Consider the following 26,212-nt stretch of genomic DNA (forward strand, 5'->3'; position numbering starts at 1 on the left):
TATTTGCATTAGTTAGTATTCTGCACAGTTTGAGCTGTGCAGAACAGAGTAGCATAAGGTGATATTTTGAAAACTTTACTAAATAAGCAAATACCCTGATTCTTGTCAGAGCTTCCTGTAAAGGATTTTAGTTTGAGGAAACGTTTGCTTTAAATGTCATTTTTGTCCAAATATGGAACAACAGGAATAGCTTTATATTTCCTGTGAACTGACTGGAAGCCCCCAGGATTTGCATTGCTTTGTGAAAATGATGTTCACATCAGCAGCAGGAAAGTCGTGTTCACAGAGCAGCTTTCAGGGGACTCCCATGACCCTACCTCCAGGACAGACCGTTGGGGAATTTGGAAAAGAATGTCAGAAATGAGGTCCCTGTGATGAAACATTTCAGATCCAGCAATCTGGGATTCATTTGACTAAGATGTGACTGCTCATTTATTACAGCTTTTTACTGAGTACTTCTACCAATGCTAATTTAAAAAATAAATATTTTCTGAAATAATTGTATTAAGTATTAAAAAAAAAAAAGAGACAATATTTTTTGAGTGGCCAAAATACACTGGAGATCTCTGATAAGGATCTGTGGTCTGTCTGCAGTTTTTGTGTGAACATCCTGAAGGATTCTGGTAACGCTAAAAACAACAACAACGAAACAAATACAGCCTCTGGCCAAACAGAAGAAAAACTTGCCAAAATCTACAAACAGCCCCTCATGTCCCAAAAGCAATAAAGAATTTATTTCCAACTATATTATATAGAGATTTATTTGTAGAGAACCAGTTTTCTGAAACTTATAAGAGGATTTTAAATAAAACCAAAGTTGAATTGTTGTAAATATTTCAAATTTCATTGTCCATGATGATACTTCAGACAGTAAATTCGCATTTCTTTCAGTTATATGCCAGTTTGGGTGAGACTTGCTTAAAGTTTCCCTCAGATTAAAAGTGGTACTTGCCTGATGCATTGACAACTGCAGTGCCACAGTTTTCCACTGTGTACGATTGTTACAGGACATTTCTCATCTAGTCTAAAGCTATTCCTAGAAGATGTGTTAGGAGAACAACTCTGCATTAACAGAGAGCAAGTGGGGACCACTTCTGCTTCTTTCTGTCCTACCCATGTACATCAACGTACATCCAAGGGAGGTCTTCAGCAGTATGAGTATTTTAATTCTTCTTACGTGTGCAAGTTTTAATGAGTCTACAGAAACTGGGTTGCACTTATTACTGTTGCTTAAACTTAGGCATCTAGCACCATGCGAGAGACTTATCAGACATGGCAGATATTACCTGGGACTGAGGGGAGAGCTGTTGCCACCTGGCTTGGAATCTGGAGGCAGGTGGGATACCACAGGATATTGTGAATGGCACTGTTCTACTGTGCTCTATGAATACTGGATCTACAGAAAATAGAAATGACACAACCAAGGATTTTAAATAGCTACTGCATGACAGAAACTTTCAGTTACTGCTGACTAGAGCTGAACTTAATTTGGAGACCTAGAGGTGGAAAGCTGTAAAACCAATAAGCCATCCCTTGGTTCAAGGAATTCCCAGAACAGTCGTAATAGTAGTCTGTCCTTGATTTGCTGGGTAACAAAAATGGACATGAAGATAAGTTGCCAAGTTTTTAGGTTGTTTTTTTTTTTTTTTTTTGTTTGCTTTGTTTTTTGTTTTTTTTGGACTTTGAAGAGAAGGAAAGAGAAGGAAAGACTGGACATTATAAATATTATAACATTATAAAATCATAATATATCCTCTTCTCTATCATTTATCTGTCTAGTGATATCTGAAATAGGTGTCTCTACAACTGAAACGAGAGCTGTCCTGCATTTCTGTTCTCTGCTTTAAGTCCTGAAAGTGAAGGCATGACAAGTGTTCCTCTTCCTGAACCATTTTGTGGGTTGAAGTTCATCTGTCAGTCCAGGACAGTTGGCTTCCTACTAACTCCTGAAAAGGGCAGACTTCCACTGTTTAGGCATATGATCAAGGCCAGTCTTTTAGCACAGACATCGCCAAAAAGCAGCTACCCCTGTCACAGCAGAGCGTATGGGAATAACTGAGTGAGTGACTGCACCAAGTCACCACTCTCTCTCAGCACTTCTGACAATGCTTGAACTGCTAAATCCCGTGTGTGAACCTTCCTCTGCTTGCCCACAGTACTTTTCTAATGCTTATGCCAAGGTTTCCATTGATGAAATATACTTAGAATAAGTAGGCAAACAGATACCATGCTAATTATCAGTTAAAGCTAATTGTCATCAAAGTAATATGTTGTATAATTAACTTCAAGCTAGCCTTACAAGTTGATTCATTCTGAAGTGAAATTTTCTGTTCAGATGCTACAATTAAACTGACTGTTTTTCTGATGACAAAAGAGGATACATCCCAATCTACATTGCAACAATTGCTCCATTTCAAACACTAATGAAGGAAAAGTATAACCTTTAAAAATGAAAAGCTGGTAGATTTTGATCAGGATTGGGTGAGTTTGTCAGCAAGTTGGTGATTTGATGAAAAATACGACTTTAGAATTGGTGAAATAAAAAATTTAAACCATATTCAAGGAATAAAACAGTAAAATAAATTATTAAGAATAACAATTTTTTTTAAAAGAAATCAGAGACATTTTTGAGAACTGCTTTAATAGTGCACTTTGACTTGTTTGATTTTTCATCATTTGCTAAGAGCAAAGAAAATATACCTGGACTCAGAAAGGAGTTGCTTTTTCATTATGGTATTTCCTTGAATTTTGAAGATACCCGTGTTCAGTGTAGTCAGGGGGTTTTGAGTACCTGCTTGACAGTCTGCACTTGGGATATCTACTTTCACACTGTTGTAGTGTGGTTCCATACCCAGCTGTTGTGGAGGCAGGATGAAAGCAGGTGAAAATGCCTTTATACTCCACTGCTTTGCACATTAAGGAAGATGCTCAGGTTCCCATCTCTGATCTAATAAGATTTCAATGTGCCATGTGAAATGAAATTATTTCAGTGGGAAAAAGGGGGGTCAGTCTTGCCTTTGAAATGCTCCACAGCACATCATGTTTCTTGTTCTTCTGAGAGAAATGAACTCCAACCCTCTGAGGCAGGAGATAATGTATAGCACAACTTTTAAGTCTGGGTCAAATACTTCATGCAAAGCTCTGTTTTGAAGGAATATGACTTTGAGGTGTGGTAGTTCTGTGTTAGTGCTTTTTTGTTGTTGTTGTTTGTTTGTTTTTGTTTGTTTTTCCCCTTAATTATGGCAAGGAAGAATTATGTTCTTATAATGAGCAGTCGGTTTGCTTTGTGAAAATCCTAGGAAAAAACGTAGGCGGGAAAAAAAAATCATTTTCTTCCACAGACTTTCTATCAACCAGGATATCAGTACATAAATTAACCTTACAAATGTAATATTTCAAAATGTACTTGTAGCTAACACTTATATTAATACTAATCCATACCTTATCACTGTAGTCTATAAAGACCTAGAAGTTCATAAGTTAGACATTTAGGTCCTTTTTAATAGATTAAATTGGATGTTTCTTGCAAATATTTTTATCCTTTTGTATAAATACAGTATGGTGAGATAAAGAAACAATGAAGCTTTTCATCCTGCTATATTTATTTCAGAAAAAAAAATAAAAAAGAAAAAAAAAAAAGGAGGGGAGAAGGAGTTTATACTCTTCAAGTATAGCAATCTGTTTCCAAAATCTAAAATAAATCTAACATTACAGGGACAAATAAGACATTCTTTCTTTTCTTGTTATCTTTTTTGTTCTAGCTAGATGCAAGTCAGAAGTTGTAGCAATGTGATTGTTTTTTTTGAAGTTGTTAATGGACTGAAAAATCAGTTAAGAAAAATATTTTAACTGAGTGTTGCAGTTAACTGATTAGTAGTGATTTCCTCTGATGATATTTTACATACAAAAAGAGCAGTTCAGCTAACTCAGTGCAGTTCTATCCAAAGGGTAAACATGGGAATAGTAATGCAGCTAGGGAGCTATTTTGACATTCTGAAGGGAAGAAAATATGTGAAGAATTTGAGATAAGTATCCTGCTGTTTGCATCACTTCCCTGTTCCCATATTTGGTGGGATGTGAAATTGAATACACCTATTGATCCAGTTCTTTAGTCAGCTACATGAGTTGTACATATATGTGCGCAGGTAGAAGTGCAGTCTTTGCTATGTAGAGATAAATCTCTGCTGTGATTAAGTTAGTGCAGGGGAGGAAAGATTGTCTGGTGGTAGGAGGTTGAGCTGTCACTCGAAGCTGTCACAGAAACATCCCACTGACATAACCAAAATTGGTGTTTGAACTGGGAATTGGTGCTAGGATGCAGTCCAAATTGGGATTTGAACTAAAGCAAAGCAGACAGGGAAATCTTTACTATTCTCATCAGAAAACATGATCAGTGTAACGTCTAAATACAAAATGACATTTTATAATGAATAAATTATGAGATGAAATAAGTATTTTTACTTGTTGAAGCATTTCAGATATGAATTAGAAACGGTGAATAGTCCCAGAATTTTAACATCTGTGCTAGCCTCATCGGTCACCCGTTCACAAGGTTTTCAATCACTGGCAAGACATTGCATTAAGGTGTAGGGGAAGTGACTATGTGCCCTGGAATGAGATTTTCAACACAAATAACATTGAGTAAACAGTGAGAAACATATCAGGTATCTGCCTTATACCTGTGGTGTACAATGCAAGGCTGGATCTAGACTGAGGCCAACGCAATTGGCCTGTGCCTGCAGGAAACTGGGCAACTGAAACTCAGCCGAGGCTGGGCTGATGTTGTGGGATGGGAAACTGCATTCTGTCGTGAAAAAAAGCACTTGTGCGAGAAAGACGAGTGGTCCAGGAACCAGCTCTGCCTTTGTGCCCTTTGGGTGCTCTCCGCAGCCTCCAGACACGGGGCATTTCCAAATATGGCCGCCGTCTCCCTCGTAGGCTGCTACTCCGGCTGTTTGTATTGTTCCTGTACGTGTTCCAAGCAATAGTCCTCGACTGCCAGGAAAGTAGCTGGACGGGGAAAAATAGACCAAAATGCGAAAGTCTGTAGTCTGACAGATGTGTTAGAAACGGAATTGCAGAGTTTCTCCCATCCGCTGCAGGAAGTTTCAGCAGTGCTGCTCTCAGGGCTGAGCACCCCTCAGGCCTGAGTAGGCAGGGGCTGGGCTGGGTGCTTTTAGGGCTTTCCTTTAGCATGATGGTAAACAAATCTCTCTCCTTTAGGCAAATATTCGGTCTGCATGAAGCACGTTCTCACACGTGATGTTAAAATGGCATAATCTTTTTTGTAGTTTTATACTGATTTGCTAGCGTGATTCACAAAGCTTATCAGTTGCAGACAGTCTGGGAGGAAGAAACAGAACGGAAATGCTTGTCAAAAAATAAAGCAATTTGTACAGCTAAAATGAGCTTCTGCTTCTGGGCTAACTGGTATTTTGTGGGAGGAGTAAGAAGAATGAATGCCACCAAATATTATCTAACAGGCTAGCCTGAGCTGCAAGGGAGCTGTGTCTGTTCGAAACCTGCTAGCTGGCCATGCAGAGTAGGTGCATCTGGCAGAGATCTTTGGGTCAGTCTAATTAACTGCTACACAAGGAATAAAGACCCTTCCTTTTCAGTGCCTCCCCCACTACACATTACACTTCCTGCACAGCACCATTCCTTCTCTGTTTTTTCACTTGGAGGACAGCAGTGATTGCTCCAAGCTCCATGCGGTTCCTGGAGAAGACACTGTTTCAAAGAGGATGCCTAGGAGATAGGACAAGAATATTTTTCCCATCTCTAGCCATGTGTGGTGGGAAATCACAAACTGGATTCTTCATATTAGACTTGTTCTAAATCAGAACAATTTCAAGTAACAGAAATAATTTGCATAGTTTCATCTCACCTTGAGATGATTATCATTTTTCCTTCAGGATGAAGTTTCCCATTTAGGACTTGATTGTGCAAGGTTCATAAGTCATTCCTAAATGAGCTTCAGAAATGCAGATCTCCATGTTCACTGTTCAGAAGATACTCAGCTAAATTACAATACTTTTTGAGGAATGAGGAGATATTATAATTCTCCATCCCTGTAGCCCTCTGTATCCCTTAGCCCTCTAATCGTCTGTGTGTGTGCACTTCACTCTCCATTTTTACCCTTGTTCTCATATGTAGCCCATACTTGCTTATTTCGGTCTCTCCTGCTTTGTCCTCCAAGGTGTGATTCATTGACATTGAAAGCAAACATCCAAAATAGGTGAGATGAATCCCAGCCCAGAAATGCCTGTTTCTTACTGTCAAATAAAGGGAGACTGCAGTGAATTAGCATAGATGTTTGTAAGCACAGTAGGTCAAATTAACACAAATCCTTATTCCTGTACCTGCTGTAAGCATCTTGTTCTCCCAGTTTCCCACCTCATTACTTAAATGCCCCTTTGACCTCCTTAAACTGACATTTGATCCATAAGCTTTTTCCAGTCTGTCCCTCCCATCTTCCCAGATGCCCAGGAGGAAAAAGTTCATACTTCTTCCTAGCATATGCAGAATCTTATTGCATATGCAGAATCTTATCACATCCTTTAGATTCAAAAATAGGCATTAGTAGCTGCAGATAATATTATCCAGTAGAGGCTGTCCATCTGTTTATAAAGGTTACAGTCAATAACAGTAGGAGATGATGCTACTGTAAAATAAACATGGAATTTTGGAGTACAGGTGGCCTGCTCTGGCATAGTAGGTTACAGCACTTGACTGCAAATGGGACTTTATGCAGCTGTGCCTCCTGATGCTCTGTACCTTTTTTACTTTATGCTATTCTAAACTGAGGCTTAAGAAACAGGAAAAATGGAATATAATGGAGTCATTTTTGGGAGCACAAAAGGAGACCTGAAAGCACAAATCCATTCTTCTGGCCATGCCAGATTTAAGAACAAACCCCAACTGAAAATAAATAGCAACATACCTTTTTCTAAAATGGTGCATGTTAAATAACAGGCTGAAGGAAATATGAGGGGATTAACTTGAAAACAGATGTTTATAATGATACAATGACGTATTTTAATTACATTCCCAGATGCAATTAAAACAGACTTCTTCTGAATTTAAGGGATGTGTTGATACAACCGATAACATTCTACATGATGCTGGAGGAGGAAGTATGAGCTGCAGGCATGCGTCCTCCAGCTGTGATCTCATCAGGTCTGAAAAACTAAGAGAGGTTGTACAAGGTCAGTTCTTGAAATGGGAGGCCCAATGCTTTTCTGGGCAAAACCATGTACTGCAAGAAGTGAAGTTGAGTGGCACTTTTCCCTACTGGTCAGTACTGAGTTGGCATTGTAGCATGTGTTGGCATTGTTTTCAGATCCAATTGTCTTTCTACAGTATAATGTAAGAGAAAAATAGGAATATTGTTGCTTTATATGAATGTGGAGAAAACTTAACATCAAACAACAAACTCAGCAGATCTACATATATATATATATATATATATATATATATATAAAGATAGCATGAAAAGCAACAAATGCTTCAGGATCTGGTATTTTAGTTTTATTGGACAGCCTTTAGTAATATTATTTTAAGCATTAAAACCCAAGTTCTCTTTGATGCTTTGCTTTAAAAGTAAATGTACTTAAAAAGTGTTACTGTATTATCAAACTTTCCTGAGTGAGAATGTTTATTGGTCTCTTTCCAAATTTAGAACAGTTTGGGTGCATTTGCTCTGACTTCCCAGCAGCACTGAGGTCCCTGTAGCTTCTGTATTCTGTAGGCATGAAGGGATGGATGCTCAGCATCTTTGCTGAGAGCTCATTCTGGAGAGATGCTGCCCCTGACTGCTTCCAGTGAACGGCTTACTAGGACTAATGAAGTATCTCACGTGCATTAGTGGAATATTCAGGGATATACATTTTTGCTTGTTTTCCTCCTAGTTTGTTTCTGAGGGGCACAACAACTATAAAAGTGATAGACTGCCTGAGTTACTCACCAGCTGCTTCATGACTATGAGGAGGAGAAGTAGGGAGTAGTCCAGATGTACTTGAGAGTGCAGGAGTACTTTGGTAACACAGAGCAACCCAAGCTTTCACTTGGGCATCAGTTAGTCTGACTTCTCTCATCTGTTACCAGCTTTCATGTTTTGCAAAAATATGAGCGTCTCTTCATGAGTATGTGATAGAAATCTCAACCATTTAATTACTATTGACTTAGTATAAACAGACTTCCAAATCTCTCAAGTCTCTGTCTCGTGGCTTATATGAACAAAAGTGTGAAAGCTTTTAGTAGCATTTATTCTCATTGAGCTCCCATCCTCAAACATCTAAAGCAGGATTCTTTCTCCCTCACTCTGAGGGAAGTTACACTTTGGAGTATTTCATGTATTGAGATCAGCTGTTGGGACTAGCAAAGCCAGCTGCACAGTGCACCGCCCTTCCCTCCTGAGATGAAGACCCCCCTCTCCCAAATTCTCCTGTCCACCTGGCCACCAGAATTTTACTTCACGGAATCCAGATAGATTTGGGAATCTGTCAACATTTATGCTGAAGTATTGACATTTTCTGGAGGTAGAAGTTAACTGCATCTTGACTTTAGTTTATGTAGTGTAGAAACCCCATAAGGTACTGCTGTACTGAGAAAACAAAATCTTTCAGGAAAAGAATCTCTGCAGTATTGACTGGAAAGTAATTCAGACTGGCTATGCTTTTCTTTACTCATGTGTTTGCATACATTCTTCTGCTGCAGTGAATGTGCTTTTCCTAAATGGAAGATTTCCCATCATAATGACAATTACAGTTTGGCATTACAGAAAGCAAGAAAGGAGATCATCTGAAATGTAAAGTAGATGTAAGAAAGGACCAGAACCCTGGAGATAGTCATTGCCAGTCCAGTAAACATTAACAATTGTCTCCCTATCTAATGTTTAAGATTAGGAGCAGTTTACCCTTTTGAAGGCTGTGGTTTGGCTTGATTTTGTGAAGTATTTGCAGATGTGCTTGTTTAGATAGTGTACCATGGTAATTATACCAGTATTTTAATTTCCTTTAAAAACTTTTTTTTTTTTTCATATCTGAAGACTGCAAATCACTGATTAAAAATTGAGTAAATCAATATCAAGATCTCAGAGTAAAGACCCAAAGGGTATAGACAGTATTAGACTGTGTTTTTCAGATCTTCTGTTTTCTTCCTTAACTGTGGGAGATAAGTCATGAAATACAGTTTCCCCATTCCTTTCTCCTCAAAGCAATGATATGTGTTTATAGAGATTAAGTATGCGTGCAGCCATTTATTGATGAACTGGTAATAAAGAGATGCTTCTAAGAAAGAATTGATTTTATTTAAAAAAATCTGTTGGGCTTTGAATGTATAAATGCAGAAGAATCCTAGAGGCAAGTTCAGAAGTTGTTTTGAATTGAGATTTTCATATTGTTAGATGGAGAATATGCATGTGTTCTGGAATAATGATTTATATTGAAAATGCTGGCCCCAAAATACAATAATTTAAAAGCAATACAGCATTTTTAATAATGAGTAAAAACTACAGCTTTTTTTTTTTTTTTAAATCGTCTTTGACTGTGACAGAGTGTACGTCTGTATAAAGATAGCAAAGTACTGCATTTGGGCTTAAGCGGACATTCCATGTGCTGACCACCCTGCTGATATCCCTGACTTGTTGCTGTATTTTTTGACTGTCACCCAGTTCAGACAATTAATCTTCTATTTCTGTTTTATTTTCAGGGTTGTTCCGGTTGTGGAAAATGTGACTGCAGTGGAGTAAAAGGGCAAAAGGTGAGTATGTCAGCTGTCTCTGCTTCATTATCTCTCTTACTTAAACCACACAGTGTATAATCTACTGGGCAGCAGGTCAGCCGTGGGTTTCCCTGAGCATTTGTATCACCATAGAACATTGTCAGGCCCTTTAAGCAGTGTTTCCAAAATGCTGCCACCTCAGTATCTGCAGTGGCAGGGGGCTGGAGGCTTGGGGTGGGAAATAGCCTAATGCCATCACTGTTGGGTGAAACCCCCAGCCTGGTGCTTAGCCATGCCCTCTCTCTATCTGTCCCCACTGAGCGTGATGCTGACCCGTCAGCCTCACCTTTCTCGTGCCTCATCTTTCCCATGCCTCACCTCCAGACTTCCAGTGCAGATCTGGGTTTGACATTCTTGACCACCTTTGGGAGAGAGGTGAGCACCTCCATTCAGAAATGGTCCCCTCAGTGCTTTCCAGGAAGGCTGTGGGCTGTGATGCATCATAAGCAACATACCCTGACCAGGGGTCAGGTAACCCCAGAGGCAATGACATCCAGTAGGAAGAAGGAAGTTGATAATAAACTCAAATACAGAAAAATATTTCAGATCAAGGAAAAAAAAATTATTCCTTTTTTTTTTTTTTTTTTTTTAACAGAACCTTGCAAATCTGTTCATTCAGCTGTGCAAGCTCTTTCTGTGTATGGAACAAAAAATATGTATTAAAAGTTTCTTTTGAAGCAAATAGCAGTGAAGAAAAAATACAGTGTACTTAAACATTCCATGAATTCCCTCTGCAAGTTACCTACTTCAGTAAATATTGTAGATACTCAATCACTTTTCTTATCTCTTTCAATTTTGCTGTAGAGATTTTAATCTACACTATCTTTGGTTGCGCATGCACATGTACTGTATATCTACCATTACAAAAGAGTGTAAACCAATGGTTTTATCATCCTGTGATTGCAGTGGGTACATTTTTCAAGGTAAGTTGTTTAGGTCACCCAAAGGAGTGTTTTTTCTTTAATTGTTGGCTTTTTTAATATGTAAATACACATCCAGTTTTCTACATTGTCTCATATGTGATAGCTACTTATTTACAGATGAGGATTTTAAGAATGTTTGTTGGTGGCTTTTCTTTGGTGTTCTCCAGAACAGAGGAACGTAAGTGGTTTAATTAGAGAATAAAGCAGAGATAATTTTATTTGTAGCAGAACATAGATTAATTTCTGAGAAACATGAAATGTGTCAAGTTAGAAAACATCTTTAAGATGAAGTCTCCTTTTTATTTTTAATGAACAATTATTATCTGTTTAATAAAAGTCAGCCATCTATTAAAAACAAATAAGGCAAAAATTAGCTAAGGGTCTGGAACTCTGAAATTGTTCCTTGATATCTTGATCTTATTTTTCAGTTACAAGTACAAATGAATTGTAGAAAAAGATAGATATTGTATTACAACTCTCATGTTGAAAGCCATTAGTTTGCAGTTCATAGAGTATGCCAGCATCTTGTAACTAGATCATTTTAAAAAATGATAGTTTGGGGAAATAAAATGTTGTAAAACACTTCATTTGTTTCCATCTGTGTTCTGTGGGAACAAAAATATTGTTTTTGCACAGAGTTACATTGTTTAAAGGTAAATTGTTAAAGGACAGTGTTTGTCACTCCAGTTTTATGAGTACAAAATCCAAATGGTCCGTACCAATTAGTACAAGACCTGGGAAGAGTCAATGAGATAACAGGAAAGCGCCACCCTATGGTTCGTAACCCTTATACCCTCCCTGATGAGTAAAATCCCTTATGAGCACAAATAGTTCAGCGTTAGAGATTTAAAGGATGTCTTCTGGGCATGCCCACTGGATTCTGAAAGTTGGGATATTTTTACATTTGAATGGGAAGACCCAGAAACAGTCCATAAACAGCAATATAGAGGGACTGTTTTGCATCAGGGATTCACTGAACACCCTAATTTGTTTGGGCAAGAATTGGAAAAGATTTTAGAAACATTTCAGATTCCAGAAGGGGTGAAGTTGTTACAGTATGTAGATGACTTATTAATATCTGGGGTAGAAAAATAAGAAGTAAAAGAAGCCACAAACAAACTCTTGAATTTTTAGGAGAACATGGGTTAAGAGTGTCTGAAGATAAAGTACAGTATGTAGAAAAAGAGGTTAGGTATTTGGGACATTTAGTCTCTGAGGGTAGATGAAGAATAAACCCTGAAAGGATTCAGGGAGTTGTGCAACTTCCTCTCCCTAGAACAAAGAAGGAATTGAGAAAATTTTTAGGTTTAATTGGATATTGCAGACTGTGGATAGAGTCATATGCGCAGAAAAAAAAATATATCTCAAATTACTGCAGGAAGAATCCAATATAGTGAACAGGACTAAAGAGGAAAAAGTAGTGGAAAATTAAAAAAAAAAAAAAAAAAAAAAGATCTTATTACAGCACCAGTCTTAGCTCCTCCTGCCCTAAAGAAATAATTTTATCTTTTTATAACTGTAAGTGAGGGTGCTGCTTTGGGTGTCTTAACCCAAGAATGGGGAGATAAGAGGAAACCTGTAGCATATTTGCCTAAATTATTAGACTCTGTGTCCCAGGGATGGTCAGAATGCATTCAGGCAGTAGCAGCAACTGCCTTATTAGTAGAAGAGAGCAGGAAATTGACCTTTGGAGGACAACTGATTGTTGTTACCCCTCACCAACTGAAGACTCTTCTCACTCAGAAGACTGTTCTCACTCAGAAAGCAGGAAGGTGGCTGACAGCCTCCAAAATAATAAAATATGAAGCTATTCTAATGGAAAAGGATGATCTAACTATAACTACATAACCTGTTTTGAATCCTGCCTTCTTCTTGTCAAAGGGAATTGAAGATCCAATGAATATGGAACATAACTGCTTAGGTCTAATAAATTACCAGACAAAGATAAGATTAGATTTACAAGAGGTGCCCTTAGAGGAAGGGGAAATACTGTTTATAGATGGATCTTCTAGGGCAGTACAAAGGAGGTGATGTAATGGTTATGACATCATTGAAGGAACAGATGGGAATGTTGAAGAAATGGCAAAACTGCCTAGTAATTGGTCAGCTCAAACTTGTGAACTATATGCATTAGATCAAGCATTAAAGTTGTTAAAAGGAAACAGGAAACTATAAATACTGACTCACGATATGCATATGGGGTGGTACATACATTTGGAAAAAATTGGGAAGAAAGGGGCTTAGTAAACAGCAAGGGAAAAGAATTGGTCCATGGAGAATTAATTAGAGAGATTTTGGAAAATCTGCTACCACCAGAAGAGATTGCTGTGGTGCACGTGAAAGGACATCAAAAAGGAAACTCCCTACTTCAAATGGGGAAGCAGAATTGCAGATGAAAAGGCTAAAGAATCAGCTTTGCAATGACAAGTAGAAGCGAAGCTGCTCCTTGTACCTGAAATAAAACCTCCACCTGAAAAGCAAATATTCAGTGAAAAAGGGAGTTAGGAGCGAAGGAGTCTGAAGGATGGTGGATTCTCTCTGATGGGAGAGAAATGGTAAATAAATAATGAGGGAAATTTTAGCTGTTCTACATCAAGGAAGCCACTGGGGAGTCCAGGCATTGTGTGATGCTGTATTAAGAAAATATAGATGTGTAGAAATATATATGTATAGGCATGTATACCATAGCTAAGTAGGTGTGTAATAGTTGTATAACATGCCAGTGAGTGAATAAGAAGGTCTGCAGAAACAGCCTCTGGGTGGGCGGGAGCCAGGACTTCGACCTTTTCAGAGTATCCAAGTAGATTTTAACTGAATTACCTAAAGTAGGTAGATTTAAGTACTTGCTAGTATTAAGTGACCCTTTGCCAGGATGGGTAGAAGCTTTTCCTTCAGTATCAGCAACAGCTAGTGTGGTGATAAAGGTAATCCTGGAACAAATAATCGCTAGATATGGGGTTGTTGGAAATATAGGCTCAGATCAAGGAAGTCATTTTACTTCATCTATTTTTCAAGAATTAATGAGAACCTTAAGAATGAAATGGGAGTTTCATACTCCATGGCATCCTTCCTTCTCCGGGAAAGTAGAACAAATGAATCAGACATAAGAGAAACATCTGTCAAAACAGGTTTTAGAGACTAAGCTTCCCTGGACAAAATGTTTACCTTTTGCAGTTCTCAGAATTTGAACTGATTCTAGAAAAGATGAAGGAGTTTCACCAAATGAGATGTTGTTTGGACTACTGTACCTGGGTAGAAGCAGTGAGATATCTACTTTTGAAAATAAAGATATTTTTCTTTAAAACTATATACTTGGATTATCTTCTTCCTTGGCACCTCTCAGGATTCATGGACTTTTGGCTCAAACCCCACCTTGTACACTCCCTGTACATTCATTCCATGCAGGAGATTGGGTCCTGATATGTACCTGGAAAGAATCAAAACTTCATCCTGAATGGGAAGGACCATTCCAAGTGCTACTAACCACTGAAACAGACGTAAGAACTGCAGAAAAAGGTTGGAGTCACTATACTCGAGTGAAAGCATCCGTCGACCCTAGTACCTGGGAAGTTGTTCCTACAGAAGACTTGTTGGAAGTTAAAATCACAGAATTGTCTAGGTTGGAAGAGACCTCAAGATCATCGAGTCCAACCTCTGACCTAACACTAACAAGTCCTCCACTAAACCATATCGCTAAGTTCAACATCTAAACGTCTTTTAAAGACCTCCAAGGATGGTGACTCCACCACTTCCCTGGGCAGCCCATTCCAATGCCTCACAACCCTCTCAGTGAAGAAGTTCTTCCTAATATCCAACCTAAAACACCCCTGGCACAACTTTAGCCTGTTCCCCCTTTCCCCCAGGCACGTGGGAGAATAGACCAACCCCCACTTCTCTACAGCCTCCTTTAATGTACTTATAAAGAGTGATAATCAAAAAGAAAAAAATCAAAAAGAAAAATCTCATAATAGACTCTGAGCAGGATAAAAGCTTACAATTGTAAGCTAACCTTTTTATTTTCACAGGTAACCAGTAAATGTGACTTGTAATTGGCGAAAAGGACTGGACTATACAGAATTGGAGTGCCTCCAAGGGGTTTTTATTCTAGTAACAGTGTGCATCTTATTCTTTATATTGATAATTATTTGGAAACCTAAGATTTAAAAATAATGACAGGGAGAGGTCAATTATTAATTTTTATTCTGGTGATTGTATGCCTCAAAGAAGGCCTTGGCCAGCTGGCAACATGGAAAAAGGAAGACCAGATAATAGGAGCAGCAGGATACCCTGTCAAGATGTAGGTGAACGTGACAAAAAACTAAATACCACAAAGCATCACATTTTATGCTTGTGAGGTGTTAGCTTGTGGAGATTTAAATGCCCAATGACAATTAAGCAGTGAAAGCAAGTATCTCTGTCCTGAATCTAAGACTAGTGGGCTGTATAAAGGACTCTCTTGCCCAGGATGGAGTAATGTATGGTGGATAACCACTTATAAAGGATGGACGTATACACCCAGTCCAAGTAATAGTTTAAAGGCATTAAAGAGCCAGATTAACATATTTAAAGGAACTATTCAGTCCAACTGTCACCCTCTACAATGTAATCCCATAACTGTAACAATTAATAAGGCTGATGGCCTTATTAACTGTACTTTTGGTCTCGGAGCAGACGTGACTGGGAAAGACCCAACGGCCAGATTTAGGATAGCTGTATGGGATCCACCCTCTATTGTCACCAAAGGTAGGGAGAAACGAGGAGAAAGCAAGAGGCCTTCTTCAAAATGAAGCAGTTGTGAAAGTTAAATAAATAAAAGATCTTAGGCAAACAACTGAGATTGAAACAGGGTATGGGGATGTGAATGCCTGGATAGAATGGGTCAAATATATTGTCCAGAGTCTCAACCATAGCAATTGCTATGCTTGTGCCTCAGGACAACCAATTTCCCAGATAGTGCCCTTCCCATTGGGGTGGACCAAGGACTCCCAGGGAATGCAATGTATGATTGCATTGTACCAAGAGAAGACTGCCTGGGGAAATGAGGCCTGTAAGTCTCTCTCTTTGTTATTCCCTTCCTTGCATGATAGTGATACCAGGGTTCCCCCTGTATTCTCCACAGCTGTAGGTAACCATACAGCTTGCCTCTCATGGCAGGGTGTGAGCACTACCCAATACCTGGGAGAATTTGCCTTGTGCACGAGGACCTTGAATGCTACCAAGGACTTGATGGGAAACTACTCAAGACTGGAGATCCCCAGGGCAGATCTCTGGTGGTACTGTGGAGGAAAGATCTTATGGTCCACCCTACCATCTAATTGGGGAGGTACTTGTGCAGTTGTTCAATCAGCTATACCCCTCACCCTGGCATTTGAAAGAGAAACAGCCACTGGTTGTTGCATTATTCCCTGTGTAAGAGGACTAGTCCAGCAGTTAATTGAAACTGCACTATTGAAACAAAATGACCATGGAGCCACCACCTTACTAAGATACTATGATGATATTAGAGGAGATAGAAAGCAAAGAAAGTGAAGAAGAGGAAGATATCTACCAAATTACACCTTAGAGAAAGTTTTGCAAAAATCACCAATTTATAAAGAAGAAAAGGGGGGAATTGTGGGAACAAAAATGTTTTTGCACAGAGTTACATTGTTTAAAGGTAAGGAATGTGGTATTGAAATATGCTTGCAGTGATAAGAAAGCTTAGTAGACGACCTTGCAAAATGCAGACAACCAGACTCCTTAGAGCAATTAGGTGAAAATCATTGTGTCAAGTCGCCGGCAACTGAAGGCCATGTATTGTCTGTGAAGCGTTGGATAGGTTGTGAACCTGGATTACCCAATCAATGGGGTAACAGGGGAGGGTCCTGGGTGTTGAGAAATAAAGTATATAAACTGTGCTATGTGACTACCAGGTGTGCTTCTGCTTGTGTCCACCATTGCAATCGCAAATAAAATTGCTACTTCACTGAGATCCTCACCTGAGCCTATGTTATTGGCCACAGAGTGTTTCTCACAGTTCCTGCCTTTGCTAGAGCTTCTCTTGCTGACATTTTCTATTTGTGTAGCTCAGAGTCTCAGAGAGTCCTATTTCTTTTCAAGAAATAGGTGCTTGCCTAATATGATCAAAGCCAAAACAACCTCAGATTAATGTTGGTCATTTAAAAATGTGGACGAGTGTGGTGAGACACTGGAACAGGTTGCCCAGAAAGGTTGTGAATGCCCCTTCCGTGGAGGTGTTCAAGGCCAGGTTGGATGGGCTCTGGATAACCTGATCTAGTGGGTGGCATCCCTGTCTGTTGCAGGAGGGTTTCACCTCAGTGATCTTTAAGGTCCCTTCCAACCTGAGCCATTCTGTGGGAGTGTGGCCATGGGGGTCGACAAGCCCCATGGTTGGTGATAACATCAGACTCTTAATGATGAGGCCATGAGGAATGTAAAGAGGTTAGAAGGAACAAAGAAGGGTGATTCGGAGACGCCATGCCACCTCGGGTTGCTTGTTCTCCAGCCATTAAGGCATGGAAGTTGCTGGGTGTTTGCTGTTGCTGGGCAAAGTTGTTGACCAATGAATAGTTAGTGGAAAAGTGCTGCTGTGGGGCAAATGGTATAAGAAGGGAGCCTGTCCTCAATAAGTGAAGTTATGCCCTCCATAAGAGAGAGAGGAAGTTACGTCCTCAACAGGAGAGAGTTGAAGTTATGTCATCAATAAAGTGGTAGCAGTTACTGATCCTGAAAGAACCATGTTGTCCGTGTGGTCTTCACGCTACACCATTCTATGACTCTATGCTATCAGTCTGTAGCAACGGAAGTCAGTAAATTCAAGATCTCATGCCGACTTGTCCAGCAAGTGTTAAATCTTGACATACTCTCAGACTATGTAGGGAAGATAATTTTAACAAAAGAGGCACCTGAACAAGTGAACAAATAGTTATGCCTAGAAAACCATATCCAAGAAAATAGTTTGAAATTATTTTGAAATACATTTAAAAGTAACTTCATTCACATCAATATCTATTTAATCGTGCTTACTGTGTTAACACTGTAAGTCTTTCAAATGTGTAGATTGGAGATTGAACTGAAAACTGCAATTTATTTAAAAATATCTCCCCCCCCACCCCCCCTTCCCCCAGCCCTTGTTTTAGCCTACTGCAGGTTTGAGTGACAGTTCTTTACATCTAATGCCCATCTAGAATAAGGACAGACTGGTACCCAGTCCCAGCCCCGAAGAGAGGAGAAGTTGGTCAGGCAAAGCAAAGGAAGCATCCTTCCCAATTTCCTCTGTAATGTTTCTAGAAATGGTCTCTCCAGCCAGCGCATTTGGATTTGAAACATGTCTTTGTTAAATGTGGTTCTCATTAACACTCACATCAGTAGAGGTACCTGTTGCTTCAGAGATCTATGTGAATGTTGTTCAATCAGACTGATTAGAAGGACTGATCCAAGCTAGGACCCAGGACATGAGAAGGCTGCCATGCCCAGCCCATAGTGGGACCCAAGGTGATCACGTTAGAGAACATCTGCTCTCCACTTCTCACGTAGCCTCCTGCGTGGGAAGTACTTATCCATTCTGCCCTGCACCATCCACAGCCAACAAATTGCCTGTGCTGGAAACCCTTTTGATCTGGCTCCCATGTTGTGCAGAAGTGCACACACGCTGAAGGGCCCTTTCCAATCCACCCACACTCCTCAGCAATGTAACCACAGTAGTTTACTGCCGTGGGAGCATCGGCAGCTGCGGAAGTGGGTGCTGGGTTTACCCTTTAATGCCTTAATCATTAACATCTGGAGATGTATTTCTTACCGTAGTGTGGGAAGAAGTTCCAGACCCTATGGTTAGTGTTTGGAGGGTGGGTATTAATTAACATATATTTGATGAAGTGGTTGTATTAATGATCTCACCAGAAAAAGCGCTGAAAATAGTATTTGACTTAAAAGCTGTGAAATGCCCAAGGAATGTTACTCAACAAAATTACGGACATGGAAGAGTAAGTTATACTGCCATATTTTCATCCCTCATTTGAGACTCTTTTCATCAATAAGACCATTTGGATGGCCATATTTAGAATGCATTCAATATGTTCTCTCATTAGACTGTTTCCATGAAAATTACATCTCTATGCCAAACGCCTTTAAGATGACTCATAGTTCTTCAAGGGCATATAATTGACAAAGTTTAAAGTTTTTCATCTCTTTCAGAAAATCTCAGAAAGTGAGCGTAATTGCAACAGATGGCTCTTATCCTATAAAGCCTTTATTATTACACTGAACATCAGGCTGTTATTTTAACTAATGTAATATCAAGCGTCAACTTTTTGCAGAACAGAAGGTGCAGAAATTTTAGAATAACACTATATTGCTAAAATAATAAAGCAATAAATAATACCTTGATGTTTTCCATTAAATAGATTAACCTAAACCATCTTCAACTGTTTCCTCTTGCATTTTTTATTTGTCGGTCTACATATTAACTGTTCTTTCTGACCTCATTGAAGTGTGAGCTCTGTTTAAACTGATTAGACTTCTGAATGCTTGTCTACATTTTATTGAATTACTCAGAAGTTACTCAGAAGTAGGCAGAAGCTATATTTTCTCTTTTATCCTAGCTAGACTTTGAGAACAATTTCAAGTAGCTGTGGAGATAAGAAATTCTATCCATTGAAATGGATGGAAAAAACAGGTTAAGCATTTAATTGCTATTTAGAACAAAGGCTGTATAGACTGGAGTAAAATTCCTTTTGTCTGACTGTTTTCAATAATTCATCCCCTCATTCATGAGTATTTACACTCATCTTAGTTCATACAGAAACATGCATAAGTGGAGGTAGCACTGCATTTTTTCTGTCACTAAAATAGAATTATTAATCTTCTAATGTTTATCAGTTAGAATGCCTTAGAGTACAAATTCTCATTCTTTACTGTAAATATCATATGAAGATTCCCTTGCCTCAGCATTACCCAATAAAATTTAAAGTCACAAGAATCTTAAATGTGATATTGTCATTGCACACTGAGTAATGCATTAAAAAAAAATAAAAAACTCTGTTAGGAAATTCTGAAAGAAAATAGAAGAGAATTAATTACCTATATAACTGTTACTCCCAAGGGGTTTTGTTTTAGGATGTAACAAAACTTAAGCAAATCAATTTGTACTGGCATTTTTTGTTTGCCTCATTCTGAGACTGTAAGCATTATTATACCTACATAAAAATGACTTTTCTGTTTCCCTTGATGGATGCATCATTCCTGTGTGGATTGACCATGCTGCAGAAATGCATGCACTGGTTTATCTGGAGCCATATTGTGTCTGGAAACCAGGCAGTTCTCTTCCTGGCTTAGGTGAACAATCAGTAGGGCACCTTTGTGGCCCCAGTCAACAGCAGCAGCAACCAGTCTTTCCTCTCCTGCACTCTCTTTGTACAGTCTTAAAAGTCACCCAGGATTTCACTATCTGCAGGTGATATGGCTTTTCTAGTTACTCTCCATAATGGAGAGTAGACTGTGCCTATTTTATTTTATTTTATTTTATTTTATTTTATTTTATTTTATTTTATTTTATTTTATTTTATTTTATTTTATTTTATTTTATTTTATTTTATTTTATTTTATTATTTTATTTTATTTTATTTTTTAAGTTAACCAGATTGTGACGATCCTCAATGCTTTTCCTGTCATTTTGGGCACGAACAGATACAGCAAAAATATTTGTGATATTGACGAGTTAAATCAATAACCCTCTTCATTCTCTTGCTGGAGAGAAGCTCAGGTAGTCAGTGAGCAGATCAACTCTATGTAGTTTGGGGTTTTCTTTACAATATAGCAGATGGTAGCAGGTCTGGTCCTTTCATGCAGCAAGTCAATAATCTGTGCTTTTCATGTTCAACCTATATTAACAGCATCAAGATATTTTATTTTTTTTTTAACCAAGAATGTACATTTTATTTTTTTTCATCATTTCGTTGCCACTATATCCTGTAAATGCTTAATATTTGCTTTTCATCCCTTCCTCCATGGTTTTGCTGAGTGTTTCTGCATAAGTGACTGCTGTAGAAATGTTCCTCATTCACAGCACCTGCTCATGTCTGAGTTAGAGAGACTACGAGTGAGGACACCAAGGAAAGCAGAGCTATGTTATACACCCTGGAGAGGGACCTAAAGTTGAAAGAGAGGTGGCAGGCAATGTGGGAGGAAATAATGTGTTTTCTGTAGGGAAGGGACTAATAGATTACATGAAAATATCTATTCATTCTTGAAAGGGGGAAATCAGAAGATTATAATGAAATAAACAAAGATATTGATCAGCTGCAGATCTGATATACTTCAAGGAGACTTGTGGTTCCTAAATATTTTTGAAAATCGGGCCATTATCACAATGTTTGTGCCAATTCAGCAGTGGCACTACTGTATTTTTATTGATTTACCCTTTCTCAGAGAAAAATAATCCTTTTAGTTCAAATCAAGGAAAAAGAACATCTATATATCATAAAGAGAGCCCACAAACAAAGCTGCTATTCTTGAGAAGAACAAGCTGTCAAAAGACTGAATAATACTGAGTGAGATATGATAAGTATTGGTAAGTACAGTTTCCCAGTTTGCAGGCCAAACTTTTAAGTGGCATCTGGATTCATCAGATTTTCTTTGTTTGAAATAGTTACTAGGAAGCATTTGTACCATGTGCCTAAATGGGACTGAATTTCTGTGGCAAAGATTTCTATATTGAGGTGTATAGATTAGTATTACCTGATGATTTTATCTCTATGGAAATAGTGCTATAAGAGCATATATCCCAGTAATACTGTGTGGCAGGCTCTGTTCATATTTAGTTTTCAGAGACAACTTCTAAAGGTTTTCACACAGTAATATTTCAACTGGCATAATATAACTTTTTCAACAGCTGTTGCGAGATGCATATCTGTGCTTGTGAAGATGTTGGTAGAATAATCTCAGGCATTTCATCATGAAATAAAGCATACTCTATAGCCTCACAGTGTTTGATTTTACATTAGTACAACTGTTAGTGTATGTCTTCATTCTGTTTTTTTAAAGGATTACAGGGCTTTATCTTGATCTGAATCATGTAAGCCTCCAAAGAAGTCAGTAAAGTTTCCTAAACGGGATGTCAAAGTAAGTTCAGAAAAGACCTGTAAAGTCTGCACTTCTCTGAGAGCCACATGTTCCTAAAGCAGAGCCACCCAGTGCCTCTGCAATATCCATGTGTAGTTTGGAATCATCCTAAATTTTAAATTTTGTCCACGCAAACAGAGTCATACTTTTAGTGTCTACTGACAGCACAGTGATTATTAAAACTTTTGTATCGGTATGCAGGTGTTTTTTACTATCTGGTCATATGTGACTACACCTGCAGTCTGCTTCTGCTTTCTGTATATTCCTAAAATAGCCCATAACACGAATACTCCATCATGCTGACAGCATTCTGCGGGCCTGGGACAGCAAGCGTCTGGGGAGCAGCAGTAGCTGCATTTTGTAGTTTACCCCTCAGGCTTCTTTAAATCATTCTTCCATTCAATTTATATTGTGTTTACTGGGGATCTTAGACCAAGCCAGCCAGTATAATTGGCGGTTCTGTGATATGTCAGTTCCCACACAAGAATTTAATCATACTTGATACATCTAATCTTGGATCATTTAATATATCTCTGCCTACATTTTCTCTGTAGCAGTATTTACAACAAGCAATCTTGTATGTATAATTGTTACTAGGGAACCACAGTAATCTCCTTAAGTCACTTGCTGGTCTTCCTGGCCAAGAGCAAGAAGTGGTTTAGTTGGTTTTGTGGTTTATTTTATCTTGTACTGGTGGTAGTTGATTGTTTGGTTCTATTAGCTCAACCACCTCCTACTTCAGATTATAGAGCTACGTTTTCAGTGAGAGGTCATAATTTAGATTAGTCATTGGAAACAGCCAGCCATATGGTTTAAAGAAAAGGAGATCTAAATTCTCTTCGAGTTTGGGTTTTATTGAGAAATGGTATAAAGCCAAATTTCAAACAAAACACTAAAAAAAAAACCACTTCCATCAGGAGCAATAGCAAAACTTGTAGCCATATATGCTTCAAAGGAGATAGAGCAGTAGGAAACGTCATGAAAGTGGAATGTCCAAAGAGGAAATTTGAAGTAGCTGCTAAAAAGGTGATAATAAGGTACTTTATCACCCAAACAAATTCCTAACCAGCTGAAGAACCTCTTTAGTTTAACCACAGAAGAAGCTCATGTCACAGAGGGAGCTGAGAAAGCATTTTCAAGAGATGCTAAAACGATTTAAATTTTCTTTCAGGTAAACTGAGAAAGTTCACAGAGCAATGAGTAAATTGAGTTATAGACAAAACAGGAAAGAAAGTTAACTTAAATTATGAAAGTAATTATTAGCTTTCAGTGATGGGTAAAGTCTTCTTATATATCATCTTACTATCAGAAGAAAAACAAAGTTAAGGTGAAGCCAAGGGGAAAGCAACTCAGATTCTTGTCTGGAAAATCATATTTCTATTCCTTAGAATATTTCAAGAGTAACTAGAATGGTAAAACCTACCCATAAATTTTGTAGCTCTTAAAGAAAGCATGTGGCAGCTTCCACTAAAGTTCAGCTGGAACATTTTTAAATGTTTTGATATGCCAACAAAAATAATTCTCCCTGAGGCTTGTGTCAAAGATCACCATGTACAGTTAAAGTAAATACTGAGTTGACCAAGTGAGTGAGCACAGACACTGACATCAAACTGGATGTCTTCTCACTCTTTCCTCATTTGATGCTGTTGCTGACTATAAACTGATGAAAAAAAAAAAAAAAAAAAAAAAAAGGTAGTTGGTGGATAGTTAAAGCTTTGGGGCTTTTGATAACCCTTGGTTTTGCTGGAACAGTTCGATCAACTGCCTAGAGAAGGCTGAAAGGCAGCAGAGCTGCAAAACAAATGGGTGTAAGTAGCAGGAATGGAGCAGAGGGACAGTAGGGCAGGAGTGTAGTCTTAAGTGCATTTAAGTGCACTCCTGACTCTGAAGTCAGGAGTTAGTTGAAAAAATGAAAGAATACCAAGGGCTCGTATAGGATAGCAGTGAACAGAGAAGTCAGTGTTGCCCAGGAATGCTGCTGCCAGCTGTATGCAGCACCTTTAATGGCATTTGTGAATTAAGGATGCAATTACAAATCTGCAACTCAGATTTCTTTTCTGTCTGCTATGGAGATGGAAGCTGGCAATCCAATGGGGACACACACAGCCTTGGCAAAACTCTTATGAAGGGAATTCTTTAGGATGTTCTAGCTATTAAGTGCAATGAATTTACACCAGTACCAAGGCATGGGAGTTGGGGGATGCTTTTTACCTCAGAAAAAAAAAAGAGAAAGGATAGTGCCTGGAAAAGTGAAACTCTCTAAAGCTATGCAAAGTACAAGCCTCAGGCAGAAAAGCTTTCTTTCTGCCCTGCCTGTCACTGGATACAATCAGATTAGGGGAAAGAGCAGTGAACATCAGTGTTGCCACTGTGAGTGGTACCAAAGGGGAAGAGCTGGTCCATTTGAGTCACAGTCTCAGACCAGTTCTCACCAGGACAGATTCCCTGCTCCAGTGGCTGTGTCCCTTTCCTGTGAGTTCCTCTGGGTGGCAGCAGTTGTACATCGCAGGTTTTTAAGTTTTCTGACATGCTGTTTTACACAGCCTTTTTTTTTTTTTTGTCAAGAAGACAACCTTTAAGACACCTAAGCAGTACAGCAACTTCTGGTTGGCATTCACTGGCAAGTAACAACTGATTGATTGTGCTTATGACCTCCATAGTGTCAAAATAAGGAAAATATCTGTTTTATATATTTGTTAGTGACTATTGCATCTTTGATAACTTAATTGGTTTAGGTTGCATTATGCTGAAGGTGCTACAGAAATTATATTGTGCTGTCTGTTCTCCAATGCTTCTGGTTGAGTCAAGAGACTATAGGTTAAATTGAAGAAACATTGCATTACACTTTGAGGTCTAGTGTTATCTGCCTTGTGGTCTTTTTGTGATAAAAACTCAGAAGCCAGAATATTTCCTCCAGCTTTTGTGGAAATATATCTTACTTCTACACAACTTTTAAAATGTTTAAAACTTTTGAAATGCCATTTCAAACCTAACCAAAAAAAAAGTAGCTAGAATAGCACTGTCTAGAATAGCACTGTCTGTCATGTACTCTTTAAGATATGAGCTACTTCATTATGAGAACTTATTGCAGTCTGTACTGTCTAGGACCAGCTGCCCATGTTTTTACTATTTATGGAAGAGATTATTTTCTGTAAATATGTCCATGACAAACCTTTGGCAAGAGAATAAAACTCGCATGTAACAACGTCAAATTTCATTCCAGGTCTAGGATGTGAACATTTCATTCCAGGTCTAGGATGTGAACAAAAATAAATTAGAAAAACCTGAAAAGTTCAAGACTTTTTTTTTTTTTCTGCTGTTTCATCTTTAAATGTGAGCTTTTAAACAATGCCAAATGCAAACAAATGCTAAGTAATTTTCACTAATGAAGAAGGAAGGGTGTGGAGCATTTTTACCCCTTATTTTCATGGACCTTCAACACTGGAAGTGACTTAACACAATGTGCAATAAAACAAAGGAAGAGTTACTCAGACGTAATGAGTTCAACAGATGATTAGAAGGGGTGGGAAATATAGCACCCTTTTGATTCAACCTGTCTCCAGGTGATAGAATTTCCTTTTTTTTTTTTTTTTTTTTTTTTTCTTTTAACACTGCATATGCATTTTTCCTTCCCACATCCGCTTCTCTTGAGGCTTTTTGAGGTTGTTCTGTTCCCTAGGGTGATTCTAACTTTTGGAAAAGGACTCCTTGAGCCAAGTTTGATTTTATTTTTATTTAAAGTTTTGGAAATACACCATGTACACCTTCGGTGACAGGTTTTTGTGACTTCCTCCTGAAGCAACATGGGATGTGTCTTTTACAAAAATCAGTAAATGTTTAAACATGAAGACAGTGAAACACATGCGTTGGTGTTAAACTGCCAAACACTGTTCAGGCAGACTTCCATAGTCAGCAAATGAAGCTCACACGCTGTCTGTTGGCTTCTGCTCTCTGTTATTCTTGCCTTCATACTCTTGTCATACCATGCTCTCCATCATGCTTTGAGGTAGACTACTCCTAGCTTATGAAATGGTGAAATTAGGGGTCATGAATTAAAGGTGTGTTTTTTTTTTTTGTTTGTTTGTTTTTTTTTTTTTTTTTAATGGAGGCAAACCAAGCATGTCTTCTAAATCATAGTTTTCTGTAAATAGAAATACACTCCTTCTCAGCATCCTACCTACTTCTGGGTCTGCAACATTTGTCTACACTGGAGTCAAATACACCACAAAATATACAATGGCCAAAGACAAACAATGTAAGGAATCACTGAGAGCTTAGTTTAACCTGGCTCAGCAAGTCCTAGAAAGTGAAATGTAGGCGCCTTTGTTGAAAAATCCGAAAAGCATTTGGAAAATGAGAAATAACTATGGGATGAGCAAGAAGAGGAA

General features: G+C 38.4%; 1 protein-coding gene across 1 annotated transcript in view; it reads left to right on the forward strand.

The window, feature by feature from the left end:
* The window catches only part of COL4A1 (collagen type IV alpha 1 chain), a 130,512-nt gene that overhangs the window by 38,795 nt on the left and 65,505 nt on the right, over positions 1–26,212 (forward strand). Inside the window, exon 2 of the mRNA XM_068678507.1 lies at positions 9,712–9,762. Coding sequence (XP_068534608.1) covers positions 9,712–9,762 — 51 coding nt within the window. The remainder of the gene's footprint in view (positions 1–9,711; positions 9,763–26,212) is intronic.

Source organism: Anas acuta, chromosome 1 (genome assembly GCF_963932015.1).
Source record: "Anas acuta chromosome 1, bAnaAcu1.1, whole genome shotgun sequence".
In the NCBI taxonomy this organism is placed as follows: Eukaryota; Metazoa; Chordata; class Aves; order Anseriformes; family Anatidae; genus Anas; species Anas acuta.